Source organism: Elgaria multicarinata, chromosome 6 (assembly GCF_023053635.1).
Source record: "Elgaria multicarinata webbii isolate HBS135686 ecotype San Diego chromosome 6, rElgMul1.1.pri, whole genome shotgun sequence".
Lineage (NCBI taxonomy): Eukaryota > Metazoa > Chordata > Lepidosauria > Squamata > Anguidae > Elgaria > Elgaria multicarinata.
The window spans coordinates 8795851-8815932 of NC_086176.1; the positions used below are offsets into that span (position 1 = coordinate 8795851).

The 20082-nt window shown below is 43.8% G+C and overlaps 1 protein-coding gene across 6 annotated transcripts in view; it reads left to right on the forward strand.

Moving 5' to 3' along the window:
• ZNF384 (zinc finger protein 384) overlaps positions 1-18789 on the forward strand; it is a 36244-nt gene extending 17455 nt beyond the window's left edge. For 3 of the 6 annotated variants that reach the window (XM_063128971.1, XM_063128976.1, XM_063128975.1), the window contains 5 exons: positions 6202-6426; positions 7001-7183; positions 8027-8105; positions 14266-14424; positions 14618-18789. In XM_063128971.1, coding sequence (XP_062985041.1) covers positions 6202-6426; positions 7001-7183; positions 8027-8105; positions 14266-14424; positions 14618-14932 — 961 coding nt within the window. In that variant the 3' untranslated portion in view covers positions 14933-18789. Of the gene's footprint in view, positions 1-6201; positions 6427-7000; positions 7184-8026; positions 8106-14265; positions 14469-14617 lie in introns of all 6 variants that reach the window. The other 3 variants (XM_063128972.1, XM_063128974.1, XM_063128973.1) reach the window with 3 other exon arrangements.
• The last annotated feature ends 1293 nt before the right edge of the window (positions 18790-20082 follow it).

Here is a 20082-nt window from a genome sequence, read left to right on the forward strand (position 1 = left end):
ATGCCAGCAAATCTGGAAAACACAAGAATGGCCATCAGACTGGAAAAAATCAACTTATATCCCCATACCAAAAAAGGGAAACACTAAAGAATGTTCCAACTATCAGACAGTGGCACTTATTTCACATGCCAGCAAGGTAATGCTCAAGATCCTGCAAGGTAGACTCCAGCAATTCATGGAGCGAGAATTGCCAGATGTACAAACTGGGTTTAGAAAAGGCAGAGGAACTAGAGACCAAATTGCCAATATCCGCTGGATAATGGAGAAAGCCAGGGAGTTCCAGAAAAACATCTATTTCTGTTTTATTGACTATTCTAAAGCCTTTGACTGTGTGGATCATAACAAACTGTGGCAAGTTCTTGGTGGTATGGGGATACCAAGTCATCTTGTCTGCCTCCTGAGGAATCTGTATAGCGACCAAGTAGCAACAGTAAGAACAGACCACGGAACAACGGACTGGTTTAAGATTGGGAAAGGAGTACGGCAGGGTTGTATACTCCCACCTTACCTATTCAACTTGTATGCAGAACACATCATGCGACGTGCTGGGCTTGACGAATCCAAGGCTGGAGTTAAAATCGCAGGAAGAAACATTAACAATCTCAGATATGCAGATGACACCACATTGATGGCTGAAAGTGAGGAGGAGCTGAGGAGCCTTATGACAAAGGTGAAAGAAGAAAGTGCAAAAGCCGGGTTGCAGTTAAACCTCAAAAAAACCAAGATTATGGCAATCAGCTTGATTGATAACTGGCAAATAGAGGGAGAAAACGTGGAGGCAGTGACAGACTTTGTATTTCTGGGCGCAAAGATTACTGCAGACGCTGACTGCAGCCAGGAAATCAGAAGACGTTTACTTCTTGGGAGGAGAGCAATGACAAATCTTGATAAAATAGTTAAGAGCAGAGACACCACACTGACAACAAAGGTCCGCATATTTAAAGCAATGGTATTCCCCGTAGTAACCTATGGCTGCGAGAGCTGGACCATAAGGAAGGCTGAGCGAAGGAAGATAGATGCTTTTGAACTGTGGTGTTGGAGGAAAATTCTGAGAGTGCTTTGGACTGCAAGAAGATCAAACCAGTCCATACTCCAGGAAATAAAGCCAGACTGCTCACTTGAGGGAATGGTATTAAAGGCAAAACTGAAGTACTTTGGCCACATAATGAGAAGACAGGACACCCTGGAGAAGATGCTGATGCTAGGGAAAGTGGAAGGCAAAAGGAAGAGGCGCCGACCAAGGGCAAGAGGGATGGATGATATTCTGGAGGTCACAGACTTGAACTTGGGGGATCTAGGGGTGGCAACGGCCGACAGAAAGCTCTGGCGTGGGCTGGTCCATGAAGTCACGAAGAGTCGGAAGCGACTGAACGAATAAACAACAATTTATTGTTTTATACTGTATGTTTTTATCTGTACACCACCCTGAGATCTTAGTGATATAGGGCAGGATATAAATATTTTAAATAATAAATAAATTAAATAAATAAATAAATAAATAAATAAAGGTTCACTACTGCCGTAAAGCATTTTAGGCAGATGTCATAGAAGTAAAGGTGGCAAAGCCAGTTCCCATGGCAAGGGACAAGGCTGTCTTTGAACCCTTTCCCCTATTGTTAAGTCTGGGCAGTGTCATCGTGCTCAACTCTGTATATGCTTTTAAAAAAAGAAAGAAAGCTGCCCCATGCACTTCCAGTTCTGTGCCAAGAAAAGCTGTGTACTGCGACCTGTATAAATTATGCAAATTGAGCAGGTTTATATATTTCTATTTTGCGTCATTCCGCAACTCCCTGTATTTTTGCTTAGTTTATTCTGATTTTACTAGTCATGGGCACAAGCGTAGAAGTCTCTGTACTTGCTCCCTGGATAATCATGCTCATCCCTTCTAACTTCTGAGAGCAGGAATTGCCCACGCCTATATCATCAGGCTTGTTTTCACAATCACAAGGACTAGAATGTGCTTTTAAAAACACTGGGATCTTTAGGGAGCTGAATTCTACGCCCACCATTGCATATTTCACTTTTTCTGCATTCCCATCGCATATGCATAATTCTCAGACATCATACTCTCAGGAACCTGTACATTAGTGCAAGTTTCTCAAGCAATAATATGAAATATGTATGTTCTTTTGAACTTATGTATTTAGGGTTGCAGGTGGACATCTTTAAATAAAAAGGGAATAATTGCACAATTGATCTGTTTCTTGTGAGTGGTGCTCACTTCTCTGAAAGCTGATTGCAACTATGCAAAGGTGAACGAGGTTGAGGTTTAGGGATCGGGGGTTGCCAAGATGCAAATCAAACAGCGGCTATTTCTTATTCACTCCGTTAATATATTTTTTCTGTGCAGGCATGTCTTTGTAAAGAATTTGGAGTACTGGTGTTTACCTTGAGTTAGGAAACAACTAGTTTCCTGAAATCTGCCTCTTTAGCAATCATCCTTCTTCAGCCTATAAATTGGTTTTAGTTTCAAAAATGATGTCAGCGTTCCCTCTGGTGTGTTGGACAAGAAGCAGAATGGTCAATGCCCATGATTGCTGGGGTGATGGGAATTGTATTCCACCATACTCGGAGAGTATCAGGCTGGGGTAGGCTGCCATAAGTTGTCAGTGTTCAGGAATCTCAAAATAACCTTTGGTATGGTGAAAACCTGATACCTCTGCTTCAGATGTACCATCATACTTTACCTTGGATTTCATACCTCCTCTTTCTGTCTGATACGTTATAGTCTCCTAGTTAAAAAAAAATCTCCTGTGTTAGTATCCTGTAATGTGTGACTGAATCTGATTCTTGCTTTAAACCATCTGAAGGAAAAGTCAAGATAATCCCTGCATTCTACACACAATTGTTCTTCTCCGGCCTTATAGGCCCCTTCCAACTCTACTATTCTATGATTCTATGATCTTTTTGTCCCTTACTGAGCCTATCATTCTGATGGGAATTAGTTGGGGATCGTTTACATATACAACATAATCAAGTGGTAAAGCTTTTTCTAGGCTGTACCGATTCGGTGTGCAGGTTCAGTTTGTGTGCATTATTGAATGCTCTACTACTAAGGAAAACACCTAGCATATTGGGGAGAAGGGTTGAGCCTAGGCTTCTCTCTGACACATACTTTTATGAGGGTACAGTCCAGTATCACTTGATTTCTGTACTAACTAGCCCTTGATTTAAATATGTTCTAGACTTTATAAAGGATATCAATATATTCACAAAGAACGTTTATTCCCCTGAAGATCTCTATCATGGGAATGTTGAGGCTTCCTTATTCTTTGAGAAGTATCACCTTGCTGGGGCTTTACAAGTATTACATTGCCAGAATTGGCAGTAATAAGAATAAAAGGTTATACTAATCAAAATGGCCTCCATCAACCCATTTCTTTGGAAGTATGCTAAGACCTCACCGTGGTTTTCTTCTTACTCCCAACAATATAATCAAAAGAGTTTCTACGAATAACTTCTGAAATGAGGTGGGAGGGGAGGAGAATAGGGGGTCCGTGTCTTTTATTTCCCCCACTATTTTTAAAATTAGTATAAATAAAACTATGTCAGATTTAATATATATTTCCATTATACAGTCATTCACAATATTATCCCAGTCAATTGATGATTACTTATTTCCTCATAACTTTATGTAGCCTCTCCTCTTTATAATGTTCCCAAAAGGGTTGCACCCTTTCCTGCATTTTATTATTCTAAACATAAGAAAAACAGACTAGTTTGTTTCCCCATCTACCCTCTCTAATTCTAATAAAATTCCCAAATATTAGTTCCCAGATACTCTTCATTTGCTCTTATTGATGGGACATCTTTTCTTCTACCATTTATAACTGATTGCAATTCTAGCAATTCTTAGTAAATTAATGATCATTTCCCAGTTTCCTTGTGTTACTTCATTCTTGATGATAAGGGGTCTGGAAACAAAGCCCTATGAAGAGAGACTGAAAGAACTGGGCATGTTTAGCCTGGAGAAGAGAAAATTGAGGGGAGACATGATAGCACTCTTCAAATACTTAAAAGGTTGTCACACAGAGGAGGGTCAGGATCTCTTCTCGAGCCTCCCAGAGTGCAGGACACGGAATAACGGGCTCAAGTTAAAAGAAGCCAGATACCAGCTGGACATCAGGAAAAACTTCCTGACTGTTAGAGCAGTACGACAATGGAATCAGTTACCTAGGGAGGTTGTGGGCTCTCCCACACAAGAGGCCTTCAAGAGGCAGCTGGGCAGCCATCTGTCAGGGATGCTTTAGGGTGGATTCCTGCATTGAGCAGGGGGTTGGACTCGATGGCCTTATAGGCCCCTTCCAACTTTGCTATTCTATGATTCACATCTCCAAATTAAACAATTAGTGCATCCTAAATTAATTTATATCCCATTATTGTTCTAATATCTTTTTCCAAAAGATCTTAATATTTGGACAATATCAAACGACATGTAATATATCTGCTCTCATCTGCACCTCTAGCGTATGTAATTTGTACTTGGAATATGCATGACTCGGTCTTTTAAGTAAAGATGAGTTTATAGAAATGCTCCTTTAAATTTAAATGTGGAGTTTATGAGGGAGCATTCTCCCAAATCTATTTCCAGAGTTCCACTGAAATCTCCAGAACTAAATCTCTTTTGGTTTCATTCCATTAAACTTTCTCTAATAAACACTGCATTTGTGAAGCTGGAATTAGTTTCTCAAATTCAAAATAATTCCTTAGGTCTATCTTCAGTTATTAAAGAACAAACAATCTGCCTGACCTAGAAATATTGAATATAAAATCATTTGTATCCACCTATCAATACAGAAATATCATTGTATATCTTTATTATTCCGTTTTGAACCATATCCCCAATTCTGCTAAAATCTGTGTTTTCCCACATCTGAGTGTTACCCATTTATTATCAGTCCTGTATCTCTTTTCTTATAAAATACTGCATTCATTGGTGAAAAGCCTAGAGATAATTTCCTTTTAATGCCTGACCATATTGTATACCGACTCTCTATAATTGGATTATACTTTAATCTTTCTCTTATCGTTTTTTTATACTACTAAATCCTATTTTGTGATGGAATATTTATTTCCTGTTGCTCTAGTAGTATTTCTTTTTGCTACATAAACCAAACATTCAGATGAGTTAATGTGGCTGCATGGTGATGGTTTTTAATATGAGGAAAGCCCAATCTACCTTGTTTGATTGTGCTACACAATATATTAGCTGCTATGCATGGTTTTTTCCTGAACATAAAAAGTCAAGTAATAACTTCTGCTAAAGATTTAATGTTCTTAAAGAAAGAAACAAAAAGAAATATTTAAGGGGGGGAAATAGTCTTGAGAGGAGACCGGATAGACCAGGATACAAGTAGTCCTGTACCTCTTCCAGTCTCCTCCTCCTCTCCCTTTGAAGCGCCATCGCTAGATGGGCAAAAAAGTCCCATCTAGCAAAAAACTCAGCAATTGGAGGAGGATGGGGGTGGGGTGCCCTGCTATTCCTCCCACCCTGCTGGCTTCAGCCTGGTAGAGCATTGGGTACATGGAAGCTCCCAAAGCTTCTGTTTCATAAGAGCGCAAAGCCATCTATAGGATTGCGCCTAAACATGTAGCCTGAAACTATATCAAATTCCTTCTTCGTTAATGACTTTGCAGAAAGATCTCTCTGTGTCTTCAAGAAATAAAGGCAACACCATCAGTGTACAGACTGATTTTAACCTGTTATCCTTTCTGAATTCCTTTAAGCCTGTTCTTAGATCTTACTGTTCATGCCATTGGTTCAATAGACAAAGCAAAAATTAATGGTGATAGGGAACATCACCTTCGTGAACGTATAAGATTAGATTGAACTCAGTTTGCGGAAATAAATAATGTGGAGGGCACCAGGTTGGGGAAAGCTGCCATAGGCTACGGTTTGATTGTTGAGGTAAAGTTTGGTATCTCTCCACTTGCACTTCTTAGGGGCATTTGCCAAAGATATTTTCGCTTATAGCCAGTCCAAACTGTAATAGAATAGTAGCTGTCCTCAACCTAGTTTGTCTACCTAAGCCTCATCAGAACATACTTCGAAAATGGGTGTGAGTCCTAGCATTTGGGGGCAGGATGGTCCCTTCCCTGGGATGATAGAAGCCCTCTGATCAGCTGTAGATGACGTTGGGGACATGCCTGTTTGCCTGCCCTTGTGTGATGCTGTCTCTTTCCCCCTCATCTCGGTCTCAGGTGCCGGATGTGTTCGCTGACATTTTACTCCAAGTCAGAGATGCAGATCCACTCCAAATCGCACACTGAGGCAAAGCCGCACAAGTGCCCTCACTGCTCCAAGAGTTTCGCCAACAGCTCCTACCTGGCCCAGCACATACGCATCCATTCAGGGGCCAAGCCCTACACCTGCAGCTACTGCCAGAAGGCCTTCCGCCAGCTCTCCCATCTACAGCAGCACACGCGGTAAGGGCCAAGGAGGCTGTGGTGGGGGAGGCCTCCGTGATGCATGCCGCCAGCATCTTAGCATGATGCAAGTGCCCTTGGGGAGTCTGCTCAGGGCAGCTCTGCCGTTTACTGCCAGTGGTTCCACATTTAGATTGTGCAGTAAGCAAAGGTGCCCCCCCAGTGTGTGCTTATCTAGTCCTCTGCTGAAGGACAGTCTATGATGAGGGGCTGTTTAGCCATCAGGGATTCATGTTATCCGTGGAAGACAGAAATCTGTAGGTGCAGGACTGACAGCCTCCCCACACCACCAAAACACTTACTGAGCACCCCACCCCACTGCTGTTCCAGGCCTGGGCCTGCCATACACACCCACACACACACACACACCCCGCTGCCACCCCTTCCTCCTCTCGCTGGCCTCCTGGTGTAGCTAGGTCTTGGTCTTTCACTCCCTCTTGTGGAGTTCAGGGCAAGATTCCCACTTGGTTTTCCTTCACTGTAGCCAGACAGCATGGTGCCGCCCCTCCTGTTGTCATTGCTAGCCAGCTGGCGGTCATGTCCAACTGCTGCCCCTGCTCCTCCTCTTCGGCAGGATCCACTCCAAGCTCCACACGGCGATTGTCAAGCCGCACAAGTGCCCTCACTGCTCCAAGAGCTTCGCCAACACGTCCTACCTGGCCCAGCACCTCCGCATCCATTCAGGGGTCAAACCCTACACGTGCCGTTACTGCCAGAAGGCGTTCCGCCAGCTCTCTCACCTACAGCAGCACACACGGTAAGGGCCAAAGAGGCTGGGGGCCCAGCCTGGCCCCCCGTGCCGTCAGCATGCACCCTTTTGGAGCACACATGCCAAGCATGCAGGGGGTGGGCGGGGGATGTGGCCAGCCCTGTTAATTGGAACGACGTGGTCCACCAGCAAGGATGGAGTGGGGGCTGCAGAGGAGACACTGACCGTGCCAGGGCAAAGGGGGGCATGTTCTGGCCCCGGGGAAATCCTTTTTCACTCCCCTTCCCACCCAGAGGGTCACAGACAGAAAGAGAGAGAGAGAGAGAGAGAGAGAGAGAGAGAGAGAGAGAGGCAGACTGGATTCCCAATATACAGGGAAGCAAAGGGGTTGCAAGATTTGGAGATGGAGTGTGTGGGGGTATAAAGGAACACAGTTTTCTCCAGTAAGTTTGGCTAGGCAGTGTGTGTGTGTGTGTGTGCGTGCGTGCGCTTTGAAGAGGGAAGGCAGATGAACGGATCTGTAGACTACCCTTTGGCACTGTAGAGGGCAGAAGAAAAGAACCCACGGACTTCTTGTTCTCCAGTCCCTTGCCCTGGCACTGCCACAGGTGACTGCAGTAACTGTGAGTTTGCCTTTTGCCCACGAGCTGCTTGTCTCTCTCCTTTAGTTCTTGCATGATCTTGCGTGCTTCCCTTTTTAACTTAGCTAGCTCAGTTGGACTAGGAAGGAGGTGGCAAGGAAATTTTAAAAAAAATACGCCTGGTAGAGGGTGGTGCATGTTTTGGTTTTCGAGCTCAGCTATAAGGAACCTTCAGAGCATCTGGGAGTGGGGTTCTGTTTTAGGTTTTATTTTACTAATCTTCCTTTTGTGCTATTCCTTTCTGTGGTAGGATCCATACTGGTGATCGGCCCTATAAATGTGCTCACCCTGGGTGCGAGAAGGCTTTCACACAGCTTTCCAACCTGCAGGTAAGGCTGTAAATTTGCCCCCACAATGATCTCTGAAGTGGGGAAACACCTCCACCCCAGAGCAGACTGGTGAAAAGGGGTCATGATTAAAGAGTGTTAATATTACCAACAGTCTAATATTTAAGCACTCACCTGGTAGACGTATTTATTAATTCAGGCAAGTGAACAGAGTGGCAGAGATGCCCTGCGTAGAAATTCAAGAGCCACTGTGTTGTAGTAGCTAAAGTGTCAGACTGGGAGTCAGGAGATCCGGGTTCTAGTACCTACTCAGCCATGGAAACTCACTGAGTGACCTTGGGCCAGTCACAGACTCTCAGCCCAACCTACCTCACAGGGTTGTTGTGAGGATAAAATGGAGAGAAGGAAGATTATGTATGCCACCTTGGGTTCCTTGGAGGAAAAAAGACAGGATATAAATGTAATAGTAAGTAAGTAGTAAATGCAGCAGGGTGCTGCAGGAAAGCTCCATCCCACCTGTGCCATCTCCAAGTACGGTAGTAACGGGGTTTTTGTTTTGTAAGCTGGTGAGTTTTGTGGACTTATTTGTGAGGCTGTGTTACAAGAGGAGGCACTTCTGGTGCCCTTTGTATCTTGATTTGGACTGTTGAGACGAGATGATTAGGAAGAAAAGGGGCCGGAATGGAATGGAATTCTGAGAAGAAGTGACCAGGATTGTGTGGAGAGCCTCAGAGGAACAAGGAGTTATAATGACCCCGTTTTCATGTAACAGCACCAAGTTGTGAATAGGTTAAACCACAATTTGCCAGCTTGTGTACCATGCACAACCTGCTTCAGATTTGAATATGCATTGTCCAATCGGCCTGATTGTAGGTTGCCTTGTGACATGTGTGAATCCAGACGCCATGGGTTATTTGTGGGTTAAACATCTCAAAGTTAATCTAAAGATTAATCATAGGTTAATTTAGGGTTGTTTAATCCCTGATAACCGATAGTGTCTGAGTTTGCACAATGCAAAACAGCCCACAATTTGAGGTTGTATATTCAAGTTGGAAGTAGACCACAATTTGCTGCCATTACGTGCAAGCGTGGTCGTAATGTAAAAATAAGCTGATCAGGCTTTACTCCAGATGATCAACTGCATAGACAAAGCCTAACTGCAAGGAGATTCCACCCAAAATTATTCCACTTGCACATTGTTCAGGACAGTATTCTATAGTAAATACTGTATTTCTTCGATTGTAAGACACCATTGATTGTAAGATGCACACTAATTTCAGTACCACCAACAGAAAAAAACCCGTAAGACACACCCGTGATTCTAAGACGCACCCCGTTTTTAGAGATGTTTATATGGGGGGAAAAGTGCGTCTTAGAATTGAAGAAATACGGTATCCAAAAACTAGAACTAAGGAATTGGGCCTGAAAAAACTATGACCTTTTTGTTTTTCATATACTTTAATGAAATTCAAACATAAATTGCCTTGATGTTATGAAAACTGGCAAAAGGGTGTTCAACATGAAATATCAATCTATCTACTGTACATCTAATGTCTGCTTATACCAAAATAAAGGCAGACGTAGGTGTTATGTCAATATGTTCATTATCCTACATGGTGAAATTGTCACTGACGTTTAAGCAGTTGACAAGAATTTGTATGCATTAATTTTGCACAACCAGCATTATTGTTTAGTCCTCTTCGTCATTGCTAAGAACTGGTGGTAATGCAATTGTGCAGTTGCTACTACCACAATGCTTACAAACCACAAGTTTCGTTGACGGATTTGGCAGCTCCAGCAAACTTCTCTTTTTTTTTGGTGCTGGTTCTTTATTTCTTGTGGCTCTTGGATGAAAGTATCCATGCAAATGCTGCCCCCTCTATTGTTCTGGGAACACATTGTAAGCTCCGAGTGTTTTCCGTACCAAACATGGCTGATAATTAGCAGCATCAACAGTTGGAGGGAGACATGCAATATCAAGATGTAGAGTTCCTTAATGTATTTCACGTCATGCTAAGCGGCTTGCCGTCCATAAGGCTTGTTGGCTTTCCATTATCGTCCCCCTCCCCACAATGTGTCAACCCTCCTTGGCCTTTTGATGATCATTCTAAGAACATATCTGTCCGTACTCCAGCCCACATTGTGTTCTGACAACTTAATGTGAAATGACTTTTCTGGAATGCTTTGTCTACTTCTTGATCTATTTACCTCTACTTCTACCTACTTGCTTTTAAGTTCTGCATTTGCTGAATGTATAGTCTGGCACACTTGCTATAATTATTATGTTCAGGACTTGAAAAAAACGGAAGCATTGGTTCAACGGTCTGCAAATGTAATTTCCAGTTTCCAGTCCTTTCTGCACAAATAAATGTCTTTGCTATATATCGACCATATGAAGATACATAATCCAAATCTCTGCTGTTCTTTCTCCGAGTTTCTTTAGTTTCTTCAAACCTTTTGGATAATATTTGTCGAACTGTTGAAGAATTTGTCTGCTCCCTAGTGTTCTTACTTTGAGTAATGGATTTCTCAAAGTAAGAAGAGTTCCTTGATTACTGGGTTGTCAAAACTCCGTTGCTTCACTGGATTTAGGGGACAGTTCTTTGTGGTCTTTAGTGGACTTCACTATGGTATGTCTTCGTGTCTGAGGGTGAAGTCAGTGTGCTATTTAGTGGTGACCACCTCTGGAATACTTTAGTGTAGCGTTACTGCTATTAGTAGAGCATTTACTGCTATTGATGCTGGTAAGTTATCACAAGACAGCACATGAGTATGCTTTGCCTGTCATTATATGACCCACAGCATTACTCACATTCACCAGCTCCAGGACTTCATCCACTCATCAAATTCCCAATGGCTTCCAATTCAAAAGGTAGAATCCTCTAAGGTAGAATCCTCTTATTACACTCTGTATCATCTTTATTTGCAGTCAGTTGACCAGAAAGAGAAAAATACAAATCGTTTCAACAGGGAATCAATACATTGAATTAATTACAGAAAACATACCATTAAACCACATATGGAAATAACGCATAGGGATCAAGTGTGGAAGGGAGCAGAATCAAAAGAAGGATACATAAATTAATGTTAGGTCTTGAGCTGAATATATTCAAACAATTATACAATCATACGTGGTCTAGTAAGGATGGCCAGGTTCAAAAACTTGGCGACCTGTATGGTAATTGTTTTATTTTGGCCCTGGAGGAGACTAATCGTCAGGGTCTCCGGGGATCGGCCGGGCAGAGCCTGTGTGATAGGACGTATTAAGCTCTGTAGGCTGGGAAAGAACTGCTTGAATTGCTTTTATCCACACACTTGGACCGAAAGTAACAGTAGGGCACATCCACAACTAATCTCTGTGATTCTGCACATACTGTATGCATGTTAGTATGGTGTTCATGGAACTAGTTCAGTGCAAGTCAGTCGGCAGGAGGAACAATGAGGAACACACACGTAGCTGCACAGAGTCTACATATATCCTGAAATTGTTGTTGCAGTGGTGTTCCATCTGTACCTTGCATGCGCTGTCTGATGAAGTTACACATTCTTTTAAGTGTGGTAAATCCTGGGTAAACAAGATGTTGTCATGGTTTTCAACTCCGGAACAGGACTTGATGGCAACGCTTGTCATAGAACAATTGTTGCTACCCTATTTCTTCGATTCTAAGATGCACTTTTTTCCCCATATAAACATCTCTAAAAATGGGGTGCGTCTTAGAATCGCGGGTGTGTTTTAGGGTGTGTTTTTCTGTTGGTGGTACTGAAATTAGTGTGCGTCTTACAATCAATGGCATCTTACAATCGAAGAAATACAGTATATTGTGATCAACATTCTCCCCTCACCCCCCCCCCCTCTCTCACACACACACAGTGAAGAACTACCTTGGGGTACAGCATAGCATGTGTTGTTCATTGCGGCAAACTGACAAACCATGTACACTTCATCAATAAGCATTTGTTACTCAAAAATTCTATGAACTTCTACACTGAGACCCAGAAGAAGTGAGCATTGACAACATTTCAGTGGAAATGCTTGTACCTCTGTTTGCCTAACTGCCAACTTCTTCATAGTACTTCCCTTGTACGCAATGGCAGCATCAAGAAAAGAACCTCTGGTGTATATTCTCCACTACCGAATTGATTTCTGATGCTGAGGGATAAAAATCCGGGGATCTTGGTAACTGCTGAAATTCCTTTCAAGGTAGTTAAGCTGCAATGGTGTGGAATTTCTCAGTCTCAGGATTATCTATTTTTCAGAGCATATGATAATCTGAAAGGATTTCAGTGATTGGTTTTCCAAGCAGATATGTCTGAATGAGGGCAATCCATCTCCACTTGGGTAACACATTTCTTTGAGTATTTCTCTGACTTCAGTAAGAACTGCACCTCCCTCATTATCTGTTCTTAGTCCATGATAGCTTTGCCACAGAATAAGCAGTTTTTAAAAATTGAATTATGGCACTTCTGAGTGAAGTCCATGAGCATGTGATATTTCTTTCTCTTTTTTCCAAATGTTTGTAGTTTTTGTTGGTATGGCCACTATAGCATGCTTTATGGACTTTCGGCCCACAAGTTTCTAACGCAAATTGTCACCTCTCACCTTTCTTGATTCAATGATGCTTTCCTAAAGGACCACACAGTTTTTATTACCTCTAAGAACACTGTCACACATAATACAGAGCTCAGCATCCATTGTTGTGAAATTGATATGTTAAAACGGAAATGATAGCTGCATTAGTTCATGATCAACATTTTGTGTCTTAAATTGAAACATATATCATGTATGGAAAGAATAAATAGAATTTATATAAATACAAAAAAATAGATAGCATCAGGAAAACAGCCTTTCCCCAGAAGGGAAGAGCTAGATTTTTTAAAATTTTGGCCTTTGCACAAAAATAGACAATCTCAAAAAAGGAAAGGATTTTGGGGTGGAATTGTTTACAGTCAACATGTACTGGACTAAAGTCGGTGGAGTTGGAAAAAACAAAAACTTCACTTCTGTGGGTTAAACCAAGAAATGAAGAAAAAATATTAATATATCAGGAAAAAAACAAAAACAATATCAACAATAATCAGCATAATTCAAATATAAATAATTTCCATAAAATGTAATCTAAAAATGATACACTATAAAAGAGTTCATCTACAAAGCACAAATTCCCGTACCACAACCCTGCCTAGAGTACTCACCACAAAAGCAGCCTACAAGGGTTCAGCCGTTGAAATGCCTGGGAAAATGAGATGGCTTCACCTGGGACAGAAGAGACAGGTGAAAAGAAATGGCTGAGGAGGAGCCATGGGTGTTGCTTTGAGTTTGGAGGAAAGGCAGTACAGTGTGTGTGTGTGTCATAAGTGTAAATATATGCATATGTATTGGCTTTAAATCAACTTTGGGTGCCTTAAGTGCAAAGGCAAATACATGGGCGAATACATGTTCTTTTTGTTAAGAAGTCTACTGTCATGCATCTGGAAAAAAGAATAAATCTGTGACTATAGAGTATGTTACAGATTTAACATGTTACGACAAGTTCAAAATTGCAAATGTATAGGTTTTGGGAGGACTTGTTCCTGATTTCTAAATCCTAAATCCTATCTGAGAGTAGGACTTGAAAAGATATCATTAGAAGCATAGAAGCATAGAATAGCAGAGTTGGAAGGGGCCTACAAGGCCATCAAGTCCAACCCCCTGCTCAATGCAGGAATCCACCCTAAAGCATCCCTGACAGATGGTTGTCCAGCTGCCTCTTGAAGGCCTCTAGTGTGGGAGAGCCCACAACCTCCCTAGGGAACTGATTCCATTGTCGTACTGCTCTAACAGTCAGGAAGTTTTTCCTGATGTCCAGCCGGAATCTGGCTTCCTTTAACTTGAGCCCGTTATTCCGTGTCCTGCACTCTGGGAAGATCGAGAAGAGATCCCGGCCCTCCTCTGTGTGACAACCTTTTAAGTATTTGAAGAGTGCTATCATGTCTCCCCTCCATCTTCTCTTCTCCAGGCTAAACAGGCCCAGTTCTTTCAGTCTCTCTTCATAGGGCTTTGTTTCCAGACCCCTGATCATCCTGGTTGCCCTCCTCTGAACACACTCTAGCTTGTCTGTGTCCTTCTTGAGTAATCTGAATAATTCTTGGTCTGAATAATCTGAATAATTCTTGGTCTACTCTGAATTCACTCCCCTTCTCTCTTACTCCTCCCCCTCTGTAGTCCCACAGACGGCAGCACAACAAAGACAAGCCATTCAAGTGCCACAATTGCCACCGGGCGTACACTGATGCCACCTCGTTAGAGGTCCATCTGGCCACCCACACAGTGAAGCATGCCAAAATCTACAACTGCTCCATGTGCAACCGGGCTTACACCTCGGTAAGAACTAGCCTGCGGTGGGAGAGAGGCAGCTAGAGGAACAGGTGAACACTGCTAAATTGGTACAATGCTCTGGAAACAGATTCATCTGTCTCCAGGTCACCCCCCTGGCTTCTCTGTTGGAATGAAGGAGATGGTCTGTCTGTCTGAATCTGTTCCTCTGATTATATTTTTCTTCTCCCTTTTACTACAGGAAACGTACCTGATGAAACATATGCGGAAACACAACATCCCTGACCCCCAACAGCAGGTGGCCGTAGTCCAAGCCCAAGTGCAAGCCCAGGTCCAGGCTCAAACACAAGCATCACAGCAGCAGCAGCAGCAGCAGCAGCACTTCCAGTCACAGGGTGGTGGGGCAGCAGGGGGCCCATCTGGAGACAACCCTTCAAACCCCCCACCCCAGTGTTCCTTTGACCTTACACCTTACAAGACTTCAGAGCATCACAAAGACATCTGTCTCACGGTTAGCACCAGCACCATCCAAGTGGAGCATCTTTCCAGCTCCTAGAGACCTTGGCAGAGGGGAGTGGAAAACTTCTCATGCATAATCTGTGCCCATGGGGCATTCCTTGTGTGATGGCCGCTCCTCATGCAACAGCCTCTGGCCTCTTCTACTACAGCTTCCCTCTGGGGGAGGGGAATGGGGGTTATGTCCTTTTAACGGCCACTCCTTGGCTTCACCATTAGTGCCTCAAGAGGCGCGATGTCATGCTCTAAATAGGGGGAAGGGGGGAGTGCCCTTCTTGTGAGAGGGATCCTCCCCTTCAGCAAGCCCCGTTGGTTGGTTAAGGGAAAGCCCCCGCGTCTCATAACGTGCAAGGGACACCCTCTGGTACCTGATAGTAAAGCTGATGAAAAATGAGAAGCTAGTGGATGGAAGGAAGGGGCTTCAGGTCAACAGGAGCGTACAGTGAGGAGGCTCTGAAGGGTGGAGAGTGGAGAACCTTTGCTCTGTTTGTCCCCATCTCCCTTCCTATGAGGCGGGGAGGAAGAATTGCTGCTCCAGTTCTAGGTATCTCATGTAAAACCACAAGTATTGCGGATGTTGCTGGGGCTTGACTTGCATCAGCCTCGCCGAGGGCTGTGTGAGGGGTGGCCTGCCCTTCTTCCACCCAGCAGGAGGGAGGTGAGCAGGGTGGGCGGCGGGCGGAGGCTGCAGCTCACAACCTTTTGTGGCTTAACCTCCGTCAGAAGGATTGGCCTGCTGCAGGCGTGAATAGGAAGTCTGAACCCAAACGGCAGCTGGTAGCAAGAGTGCCAAAGTGAGCGTGGTGCCCCTCCTCTCTTACCCCGGTAGCGCAGGCTGCAACCCCCACACGGAAAGGAGACCTGTTTGAGGGGCCAGTGGGAAAAGGGAACTGTTGAGCTGCTCCTCTCTATGCATCATCCAGATGCTTCTTTCACTCTCTTTATTGCCAAGGCAGACTGGAATGAGGTGGCTGTGGTGGTGACCCTCGGAGAGCACGAATCAGAGGCGTCTTCCAGAGGGTGGACAGTGGAGAAGACGATGTGGTGGAAACAGCCACCCCTGCACAGAGAGACCAATGAGAAGGGGGGAATCCCCAGGAATAGACTCAAGCCGCCTCCCCCATCGAATTTACATATAAATATAAATATATATATACAGATAGATAGATATATCTATTCACATCCCAACCCCATCCAGCCTGCTCTGTCCTTGCTGTAACTGTTTCTATCTGTGTTTATAAAATGCATTATCCTTGCACACTTTCTATTTTCAATCCTTGGTTTTTATACCCCTCTTGCTCACTTGCTCTCTTCATCTTCCAAGTTATTTTCTCTTTCTCTCCCTCCCCCCACCTCCCTCCTCTTTTTAATCTTGTGGTTTCCTATGCCATCATTTCAATGTTCTGGTTATCACTGGGATCTCAGAGGCAGAGAAGGAGGCACAACAATGCTATTTGGGATTTAAGTGATAAAACGATCCCTAGCGGGCATGCAAATTTCACAGGAGGGTGGGGTAGGATGGCGGGTGGGGAGGGATTGGAAGGACTGTGGATTTTTAAAATGCTGGAGCATACAAATAAATTGGTTCAGATGCCTTTCTATACAAATGAAGGTGCTGGCGATTATTGGCTGTGGTTCTATGCCCAAGGCAAGAACGTGAGGATTGCATGTTCTTCCCTCATCCATCAGGACGCCAGCTCAGCGGAGCACTGCAGGCTGCCTTGTATGCAAACTGTTCTGCTTCCCTGAGATCAGAAAGTAGCTGTTGTGTGAAGACAGACTCATGAGTGACCTGATAATCCTGCGCACTTGGGATGGACCAGGACTGGTGGACATTTCCTTCCTCTCTCTCACCCCACCCCACCCCACCCCTGGACCGCACACAGCTCCAGTAAATTCAAAAGGGTGCCTAGACATTTCAAGATGTTGGTTTGGCTGCAGGGACTATGGTGAATTTGAGCATGTGTGAGTGTGCGCGTGCTGTTTCTGTGTCAGGCATGGGTATGAACTTGTGTGTGCACGTGTCCCTGCACTTCATGTGTGCATGCATGTCTGTCAGAAACCTGCACTTCTCTCCCCGCAGGGTGTGAATTTTCTGGGCCTGATAATACATGTGTCTGATCATTGCTTCAAGTACTGCAGAAGCAGGGGTTACGTCTCCCTTTCCTTTGCACCAGGCTGAAGTGGAAGAATTGAGAGTGAGCGTCTTGAGAATTGTGTACCAAGTCTCATGTCCCAGCTATGATTTTGAGTGGTAACTAAAGTTGTCATAATGTTAATGTCCATTCAGTGTGTCGGCTGTGTGTTCCCATTGCCTCCAACTTGTGTACACATAGCAGCAGATCCACGTGTCCACAAGAAACATCAGGTGGGGGAGTTGCCAGAATCAGGAGCAAAGGCCTCCCTTTCCTATTTCAGGACAGATGGATGGCTCGATGAACCGTAAAGAATGCAATAGTAGTGGTCTTTCCCTAGCAGGTTAGTGAGGAGTCAAAGGCTGGGTACAGGTGATAACTTCATGGATCTCTGGAAGTTTAATTATGGTCTAAGGTCAAAAAAAAATTGAATGTGCAGAACATGCTTGACAACAGAGAGGTAGAAAAGGGTATATACCATGGGCATCAGTAGTGCTTTCATATCCTTCTTTCGGGTCTCTGAAAAATGGCTGTTTGTGCACCACTGCTTCATTATTTGACACAGGGCTGCCCAATCTGTGGCCTTCGGGGCCCTCATGCAGTTCCCCAAGCCTTTAGTTGTGGCCTCCTATCAGAGCTCCAGCCATCCTGACTGAATCTTTTCTCCCAGTGATCCTGATATAGATTGTTCTTTCCTCACAGCGAGGAAAGAAAGAGAGCTGTAATAGGTGTGTGTGTGTGTGTGCGCGCGCGCGCGTGTATGCATGCCTGTATGTGTGACCCCCGACCCAGCGCTACATGTGGCTCTTGGGATCAAAAAGGGGGTGGGGAAAGTGTGCGCTGTGACTTGGGGATGGGCAGCAGAAGGGTGAGGGAATGTGAGAATGCAAACTCACCGGTTCTAAGCCTTGCGGGGCTTGTGGGAACTGTACATTTCCTGCCTCTTTCGCCAGGAAGAGCTGGGTTTTGAACATGACCCACAAGCAGCTGGGTCTTGAACATGTCCTCATTGCGCACGTTGTAAGGAGTTGGCTATGGGCTGAGAAACTCGTGCTCCAGGCCTAGAAACACAGGATCTTTAATGAGGCCGCTTGGCTTACCAGGTTTGAGACCCACATGTGGCCTCCAGATACTGAACCCTGAGGAAAAAATACAATAATTGCATCTCCCTGTAAGTTTGAATGTGGGAGCGCTGCAGTGCGGAATATAAGAACTGTTTGCCTCTGTGGGAAGAACCTCTTCCTTCGCTGACACCCCTTCTGCCCTCCCCTCTGAAGTCTGCATCCCTGCCTCTGAGCTACACCAGAGAAAAGAGAGATCTGGGAGAAATGGATTGTGGGAGCTGAGGTGAGAACACGAGTTTCTTTATGGTGAATATAAAACACCTCCACAGATGCAGTGTTAAAAGTAGCCAATGGAAGCCCCACCCAAGTCAAGAAACGCCAAATGTTTTCAAGGCACACTGGGCAATGTGTGTGCTTTACTTGAAAATTTTCCATCTTCAGTGGAAAAAAAGAGTACCAGTGGAATTTGGGTCACTATTAAGGAGACTATTTCCTGTTTGCTCATACCTTTTTAAATTACCCCATCAGCTCAGTGTGGGTAACTTTCAGCTACTTAAAGAGCCTTTCATGTTGCATTTCCCAGAGGAGAGGGGTATTTTAAAGTTCCAACATTACTATTGCATTAGAACTTTTTGTATTTAATTTCATTACTTTTTTAAAAAAGAAAGAATAAATTCCAAAAGCCCTCTTAACCTTCACGGAGCTGTGTTTGTGTGTGGTTAAGTTTTCTGTAACATCTGAGCATGGCTAGATGGTGTGTTATAATTGAAGCATTCTCTAGTTTCAACACAGACTGAAAAAGCACAATAAGGATGAAACACTTCCGAATTACACTGTTCAGGCCCATGTATGGTCCTGAACATTAGAATAGCAATGTGTTTATACATATTCATAACCACATCCAGTTTGTCTTCACACTATTCCTGAGTGTCTACATCAGATTAACACAGTAGGGGTGACTACCATTTTGCTGTCTGCAGTCTACATTGTCAGCATGTGTGGATACTCGGAAAACACCCTCCAGTCTTCTGGCACTGGGCATGAGTCTCAATTCTTTCCTCCAATTTTTTTTAATGCAAGTGTTTTGCCCACCCACCAAAGAAATAATTATTTGTTGTATTCCCGGCTTCCTGGGCTTTTTGCATCTTCCTAAGAAATACTCAGATTTGTGTGTGTTCCTCTGTGGAATTCATTGCCACAGGAATTGATGCTCGCCACCACTTGGGATAATTAAGTAACTTTGAAGTTCAGAGGCAGTATACTTCTGAATTTAGAATGCTAAGGACATACAATAGGGGAGGGCTCTGACTTCATGCCCTGCATGTCATTTTTCCAGTAGTACCTGCCTGACCATTGCTGGGACAGATGCTGGATTGGTGGACCCTTTGACTGGTCCAGGAAATAGTTCTTATGTTCTCAGATGATTTTCATTCATTCCTGCTGTATGATTCTCTCCTTCCCCAACCATGGATATTGCCTATCCCGTTAAATACTATTTCAAATATACATGCTGCCATTAAATATTTCTTCTCACAGGGTGACTCACAAAATAATCAGTTAATAAAATCCACATATCAAACAAGTAAGTTAAAAACAGCAGAAAATAATAAAAACTAAAGATAGCAACAGGAATGAAACCTGTTCAAGCCATATTTTAAAAGCTCTGAGCAGTTTTAAGAGACATAATAGAAGGAACATGTGTCAGGCAAACCTCTAGGTCTGGAGAGTGTTCCAGAGGTAGGCTACCATAACTGCAAAAGCTCTCTCCCTGCTTACCCCCTGCCTAACCTAAGAATGTAGGCCTAGCTGGAGAAGATCTCCTAAGATTAGGGTGACCACATGAAAAGGAGGACAGCTGTATAAAAGAGGGAATTTCAGCAGGTGTCATTTGTATGTGTGCAGCACCTGGTGAAATTCCCTCTTCATCGCAGCAGTTAAAGCTGCAGGAGCCCTGCCTAGTGTGTCCAGATACAAAAGAGCAGGGCCCATGC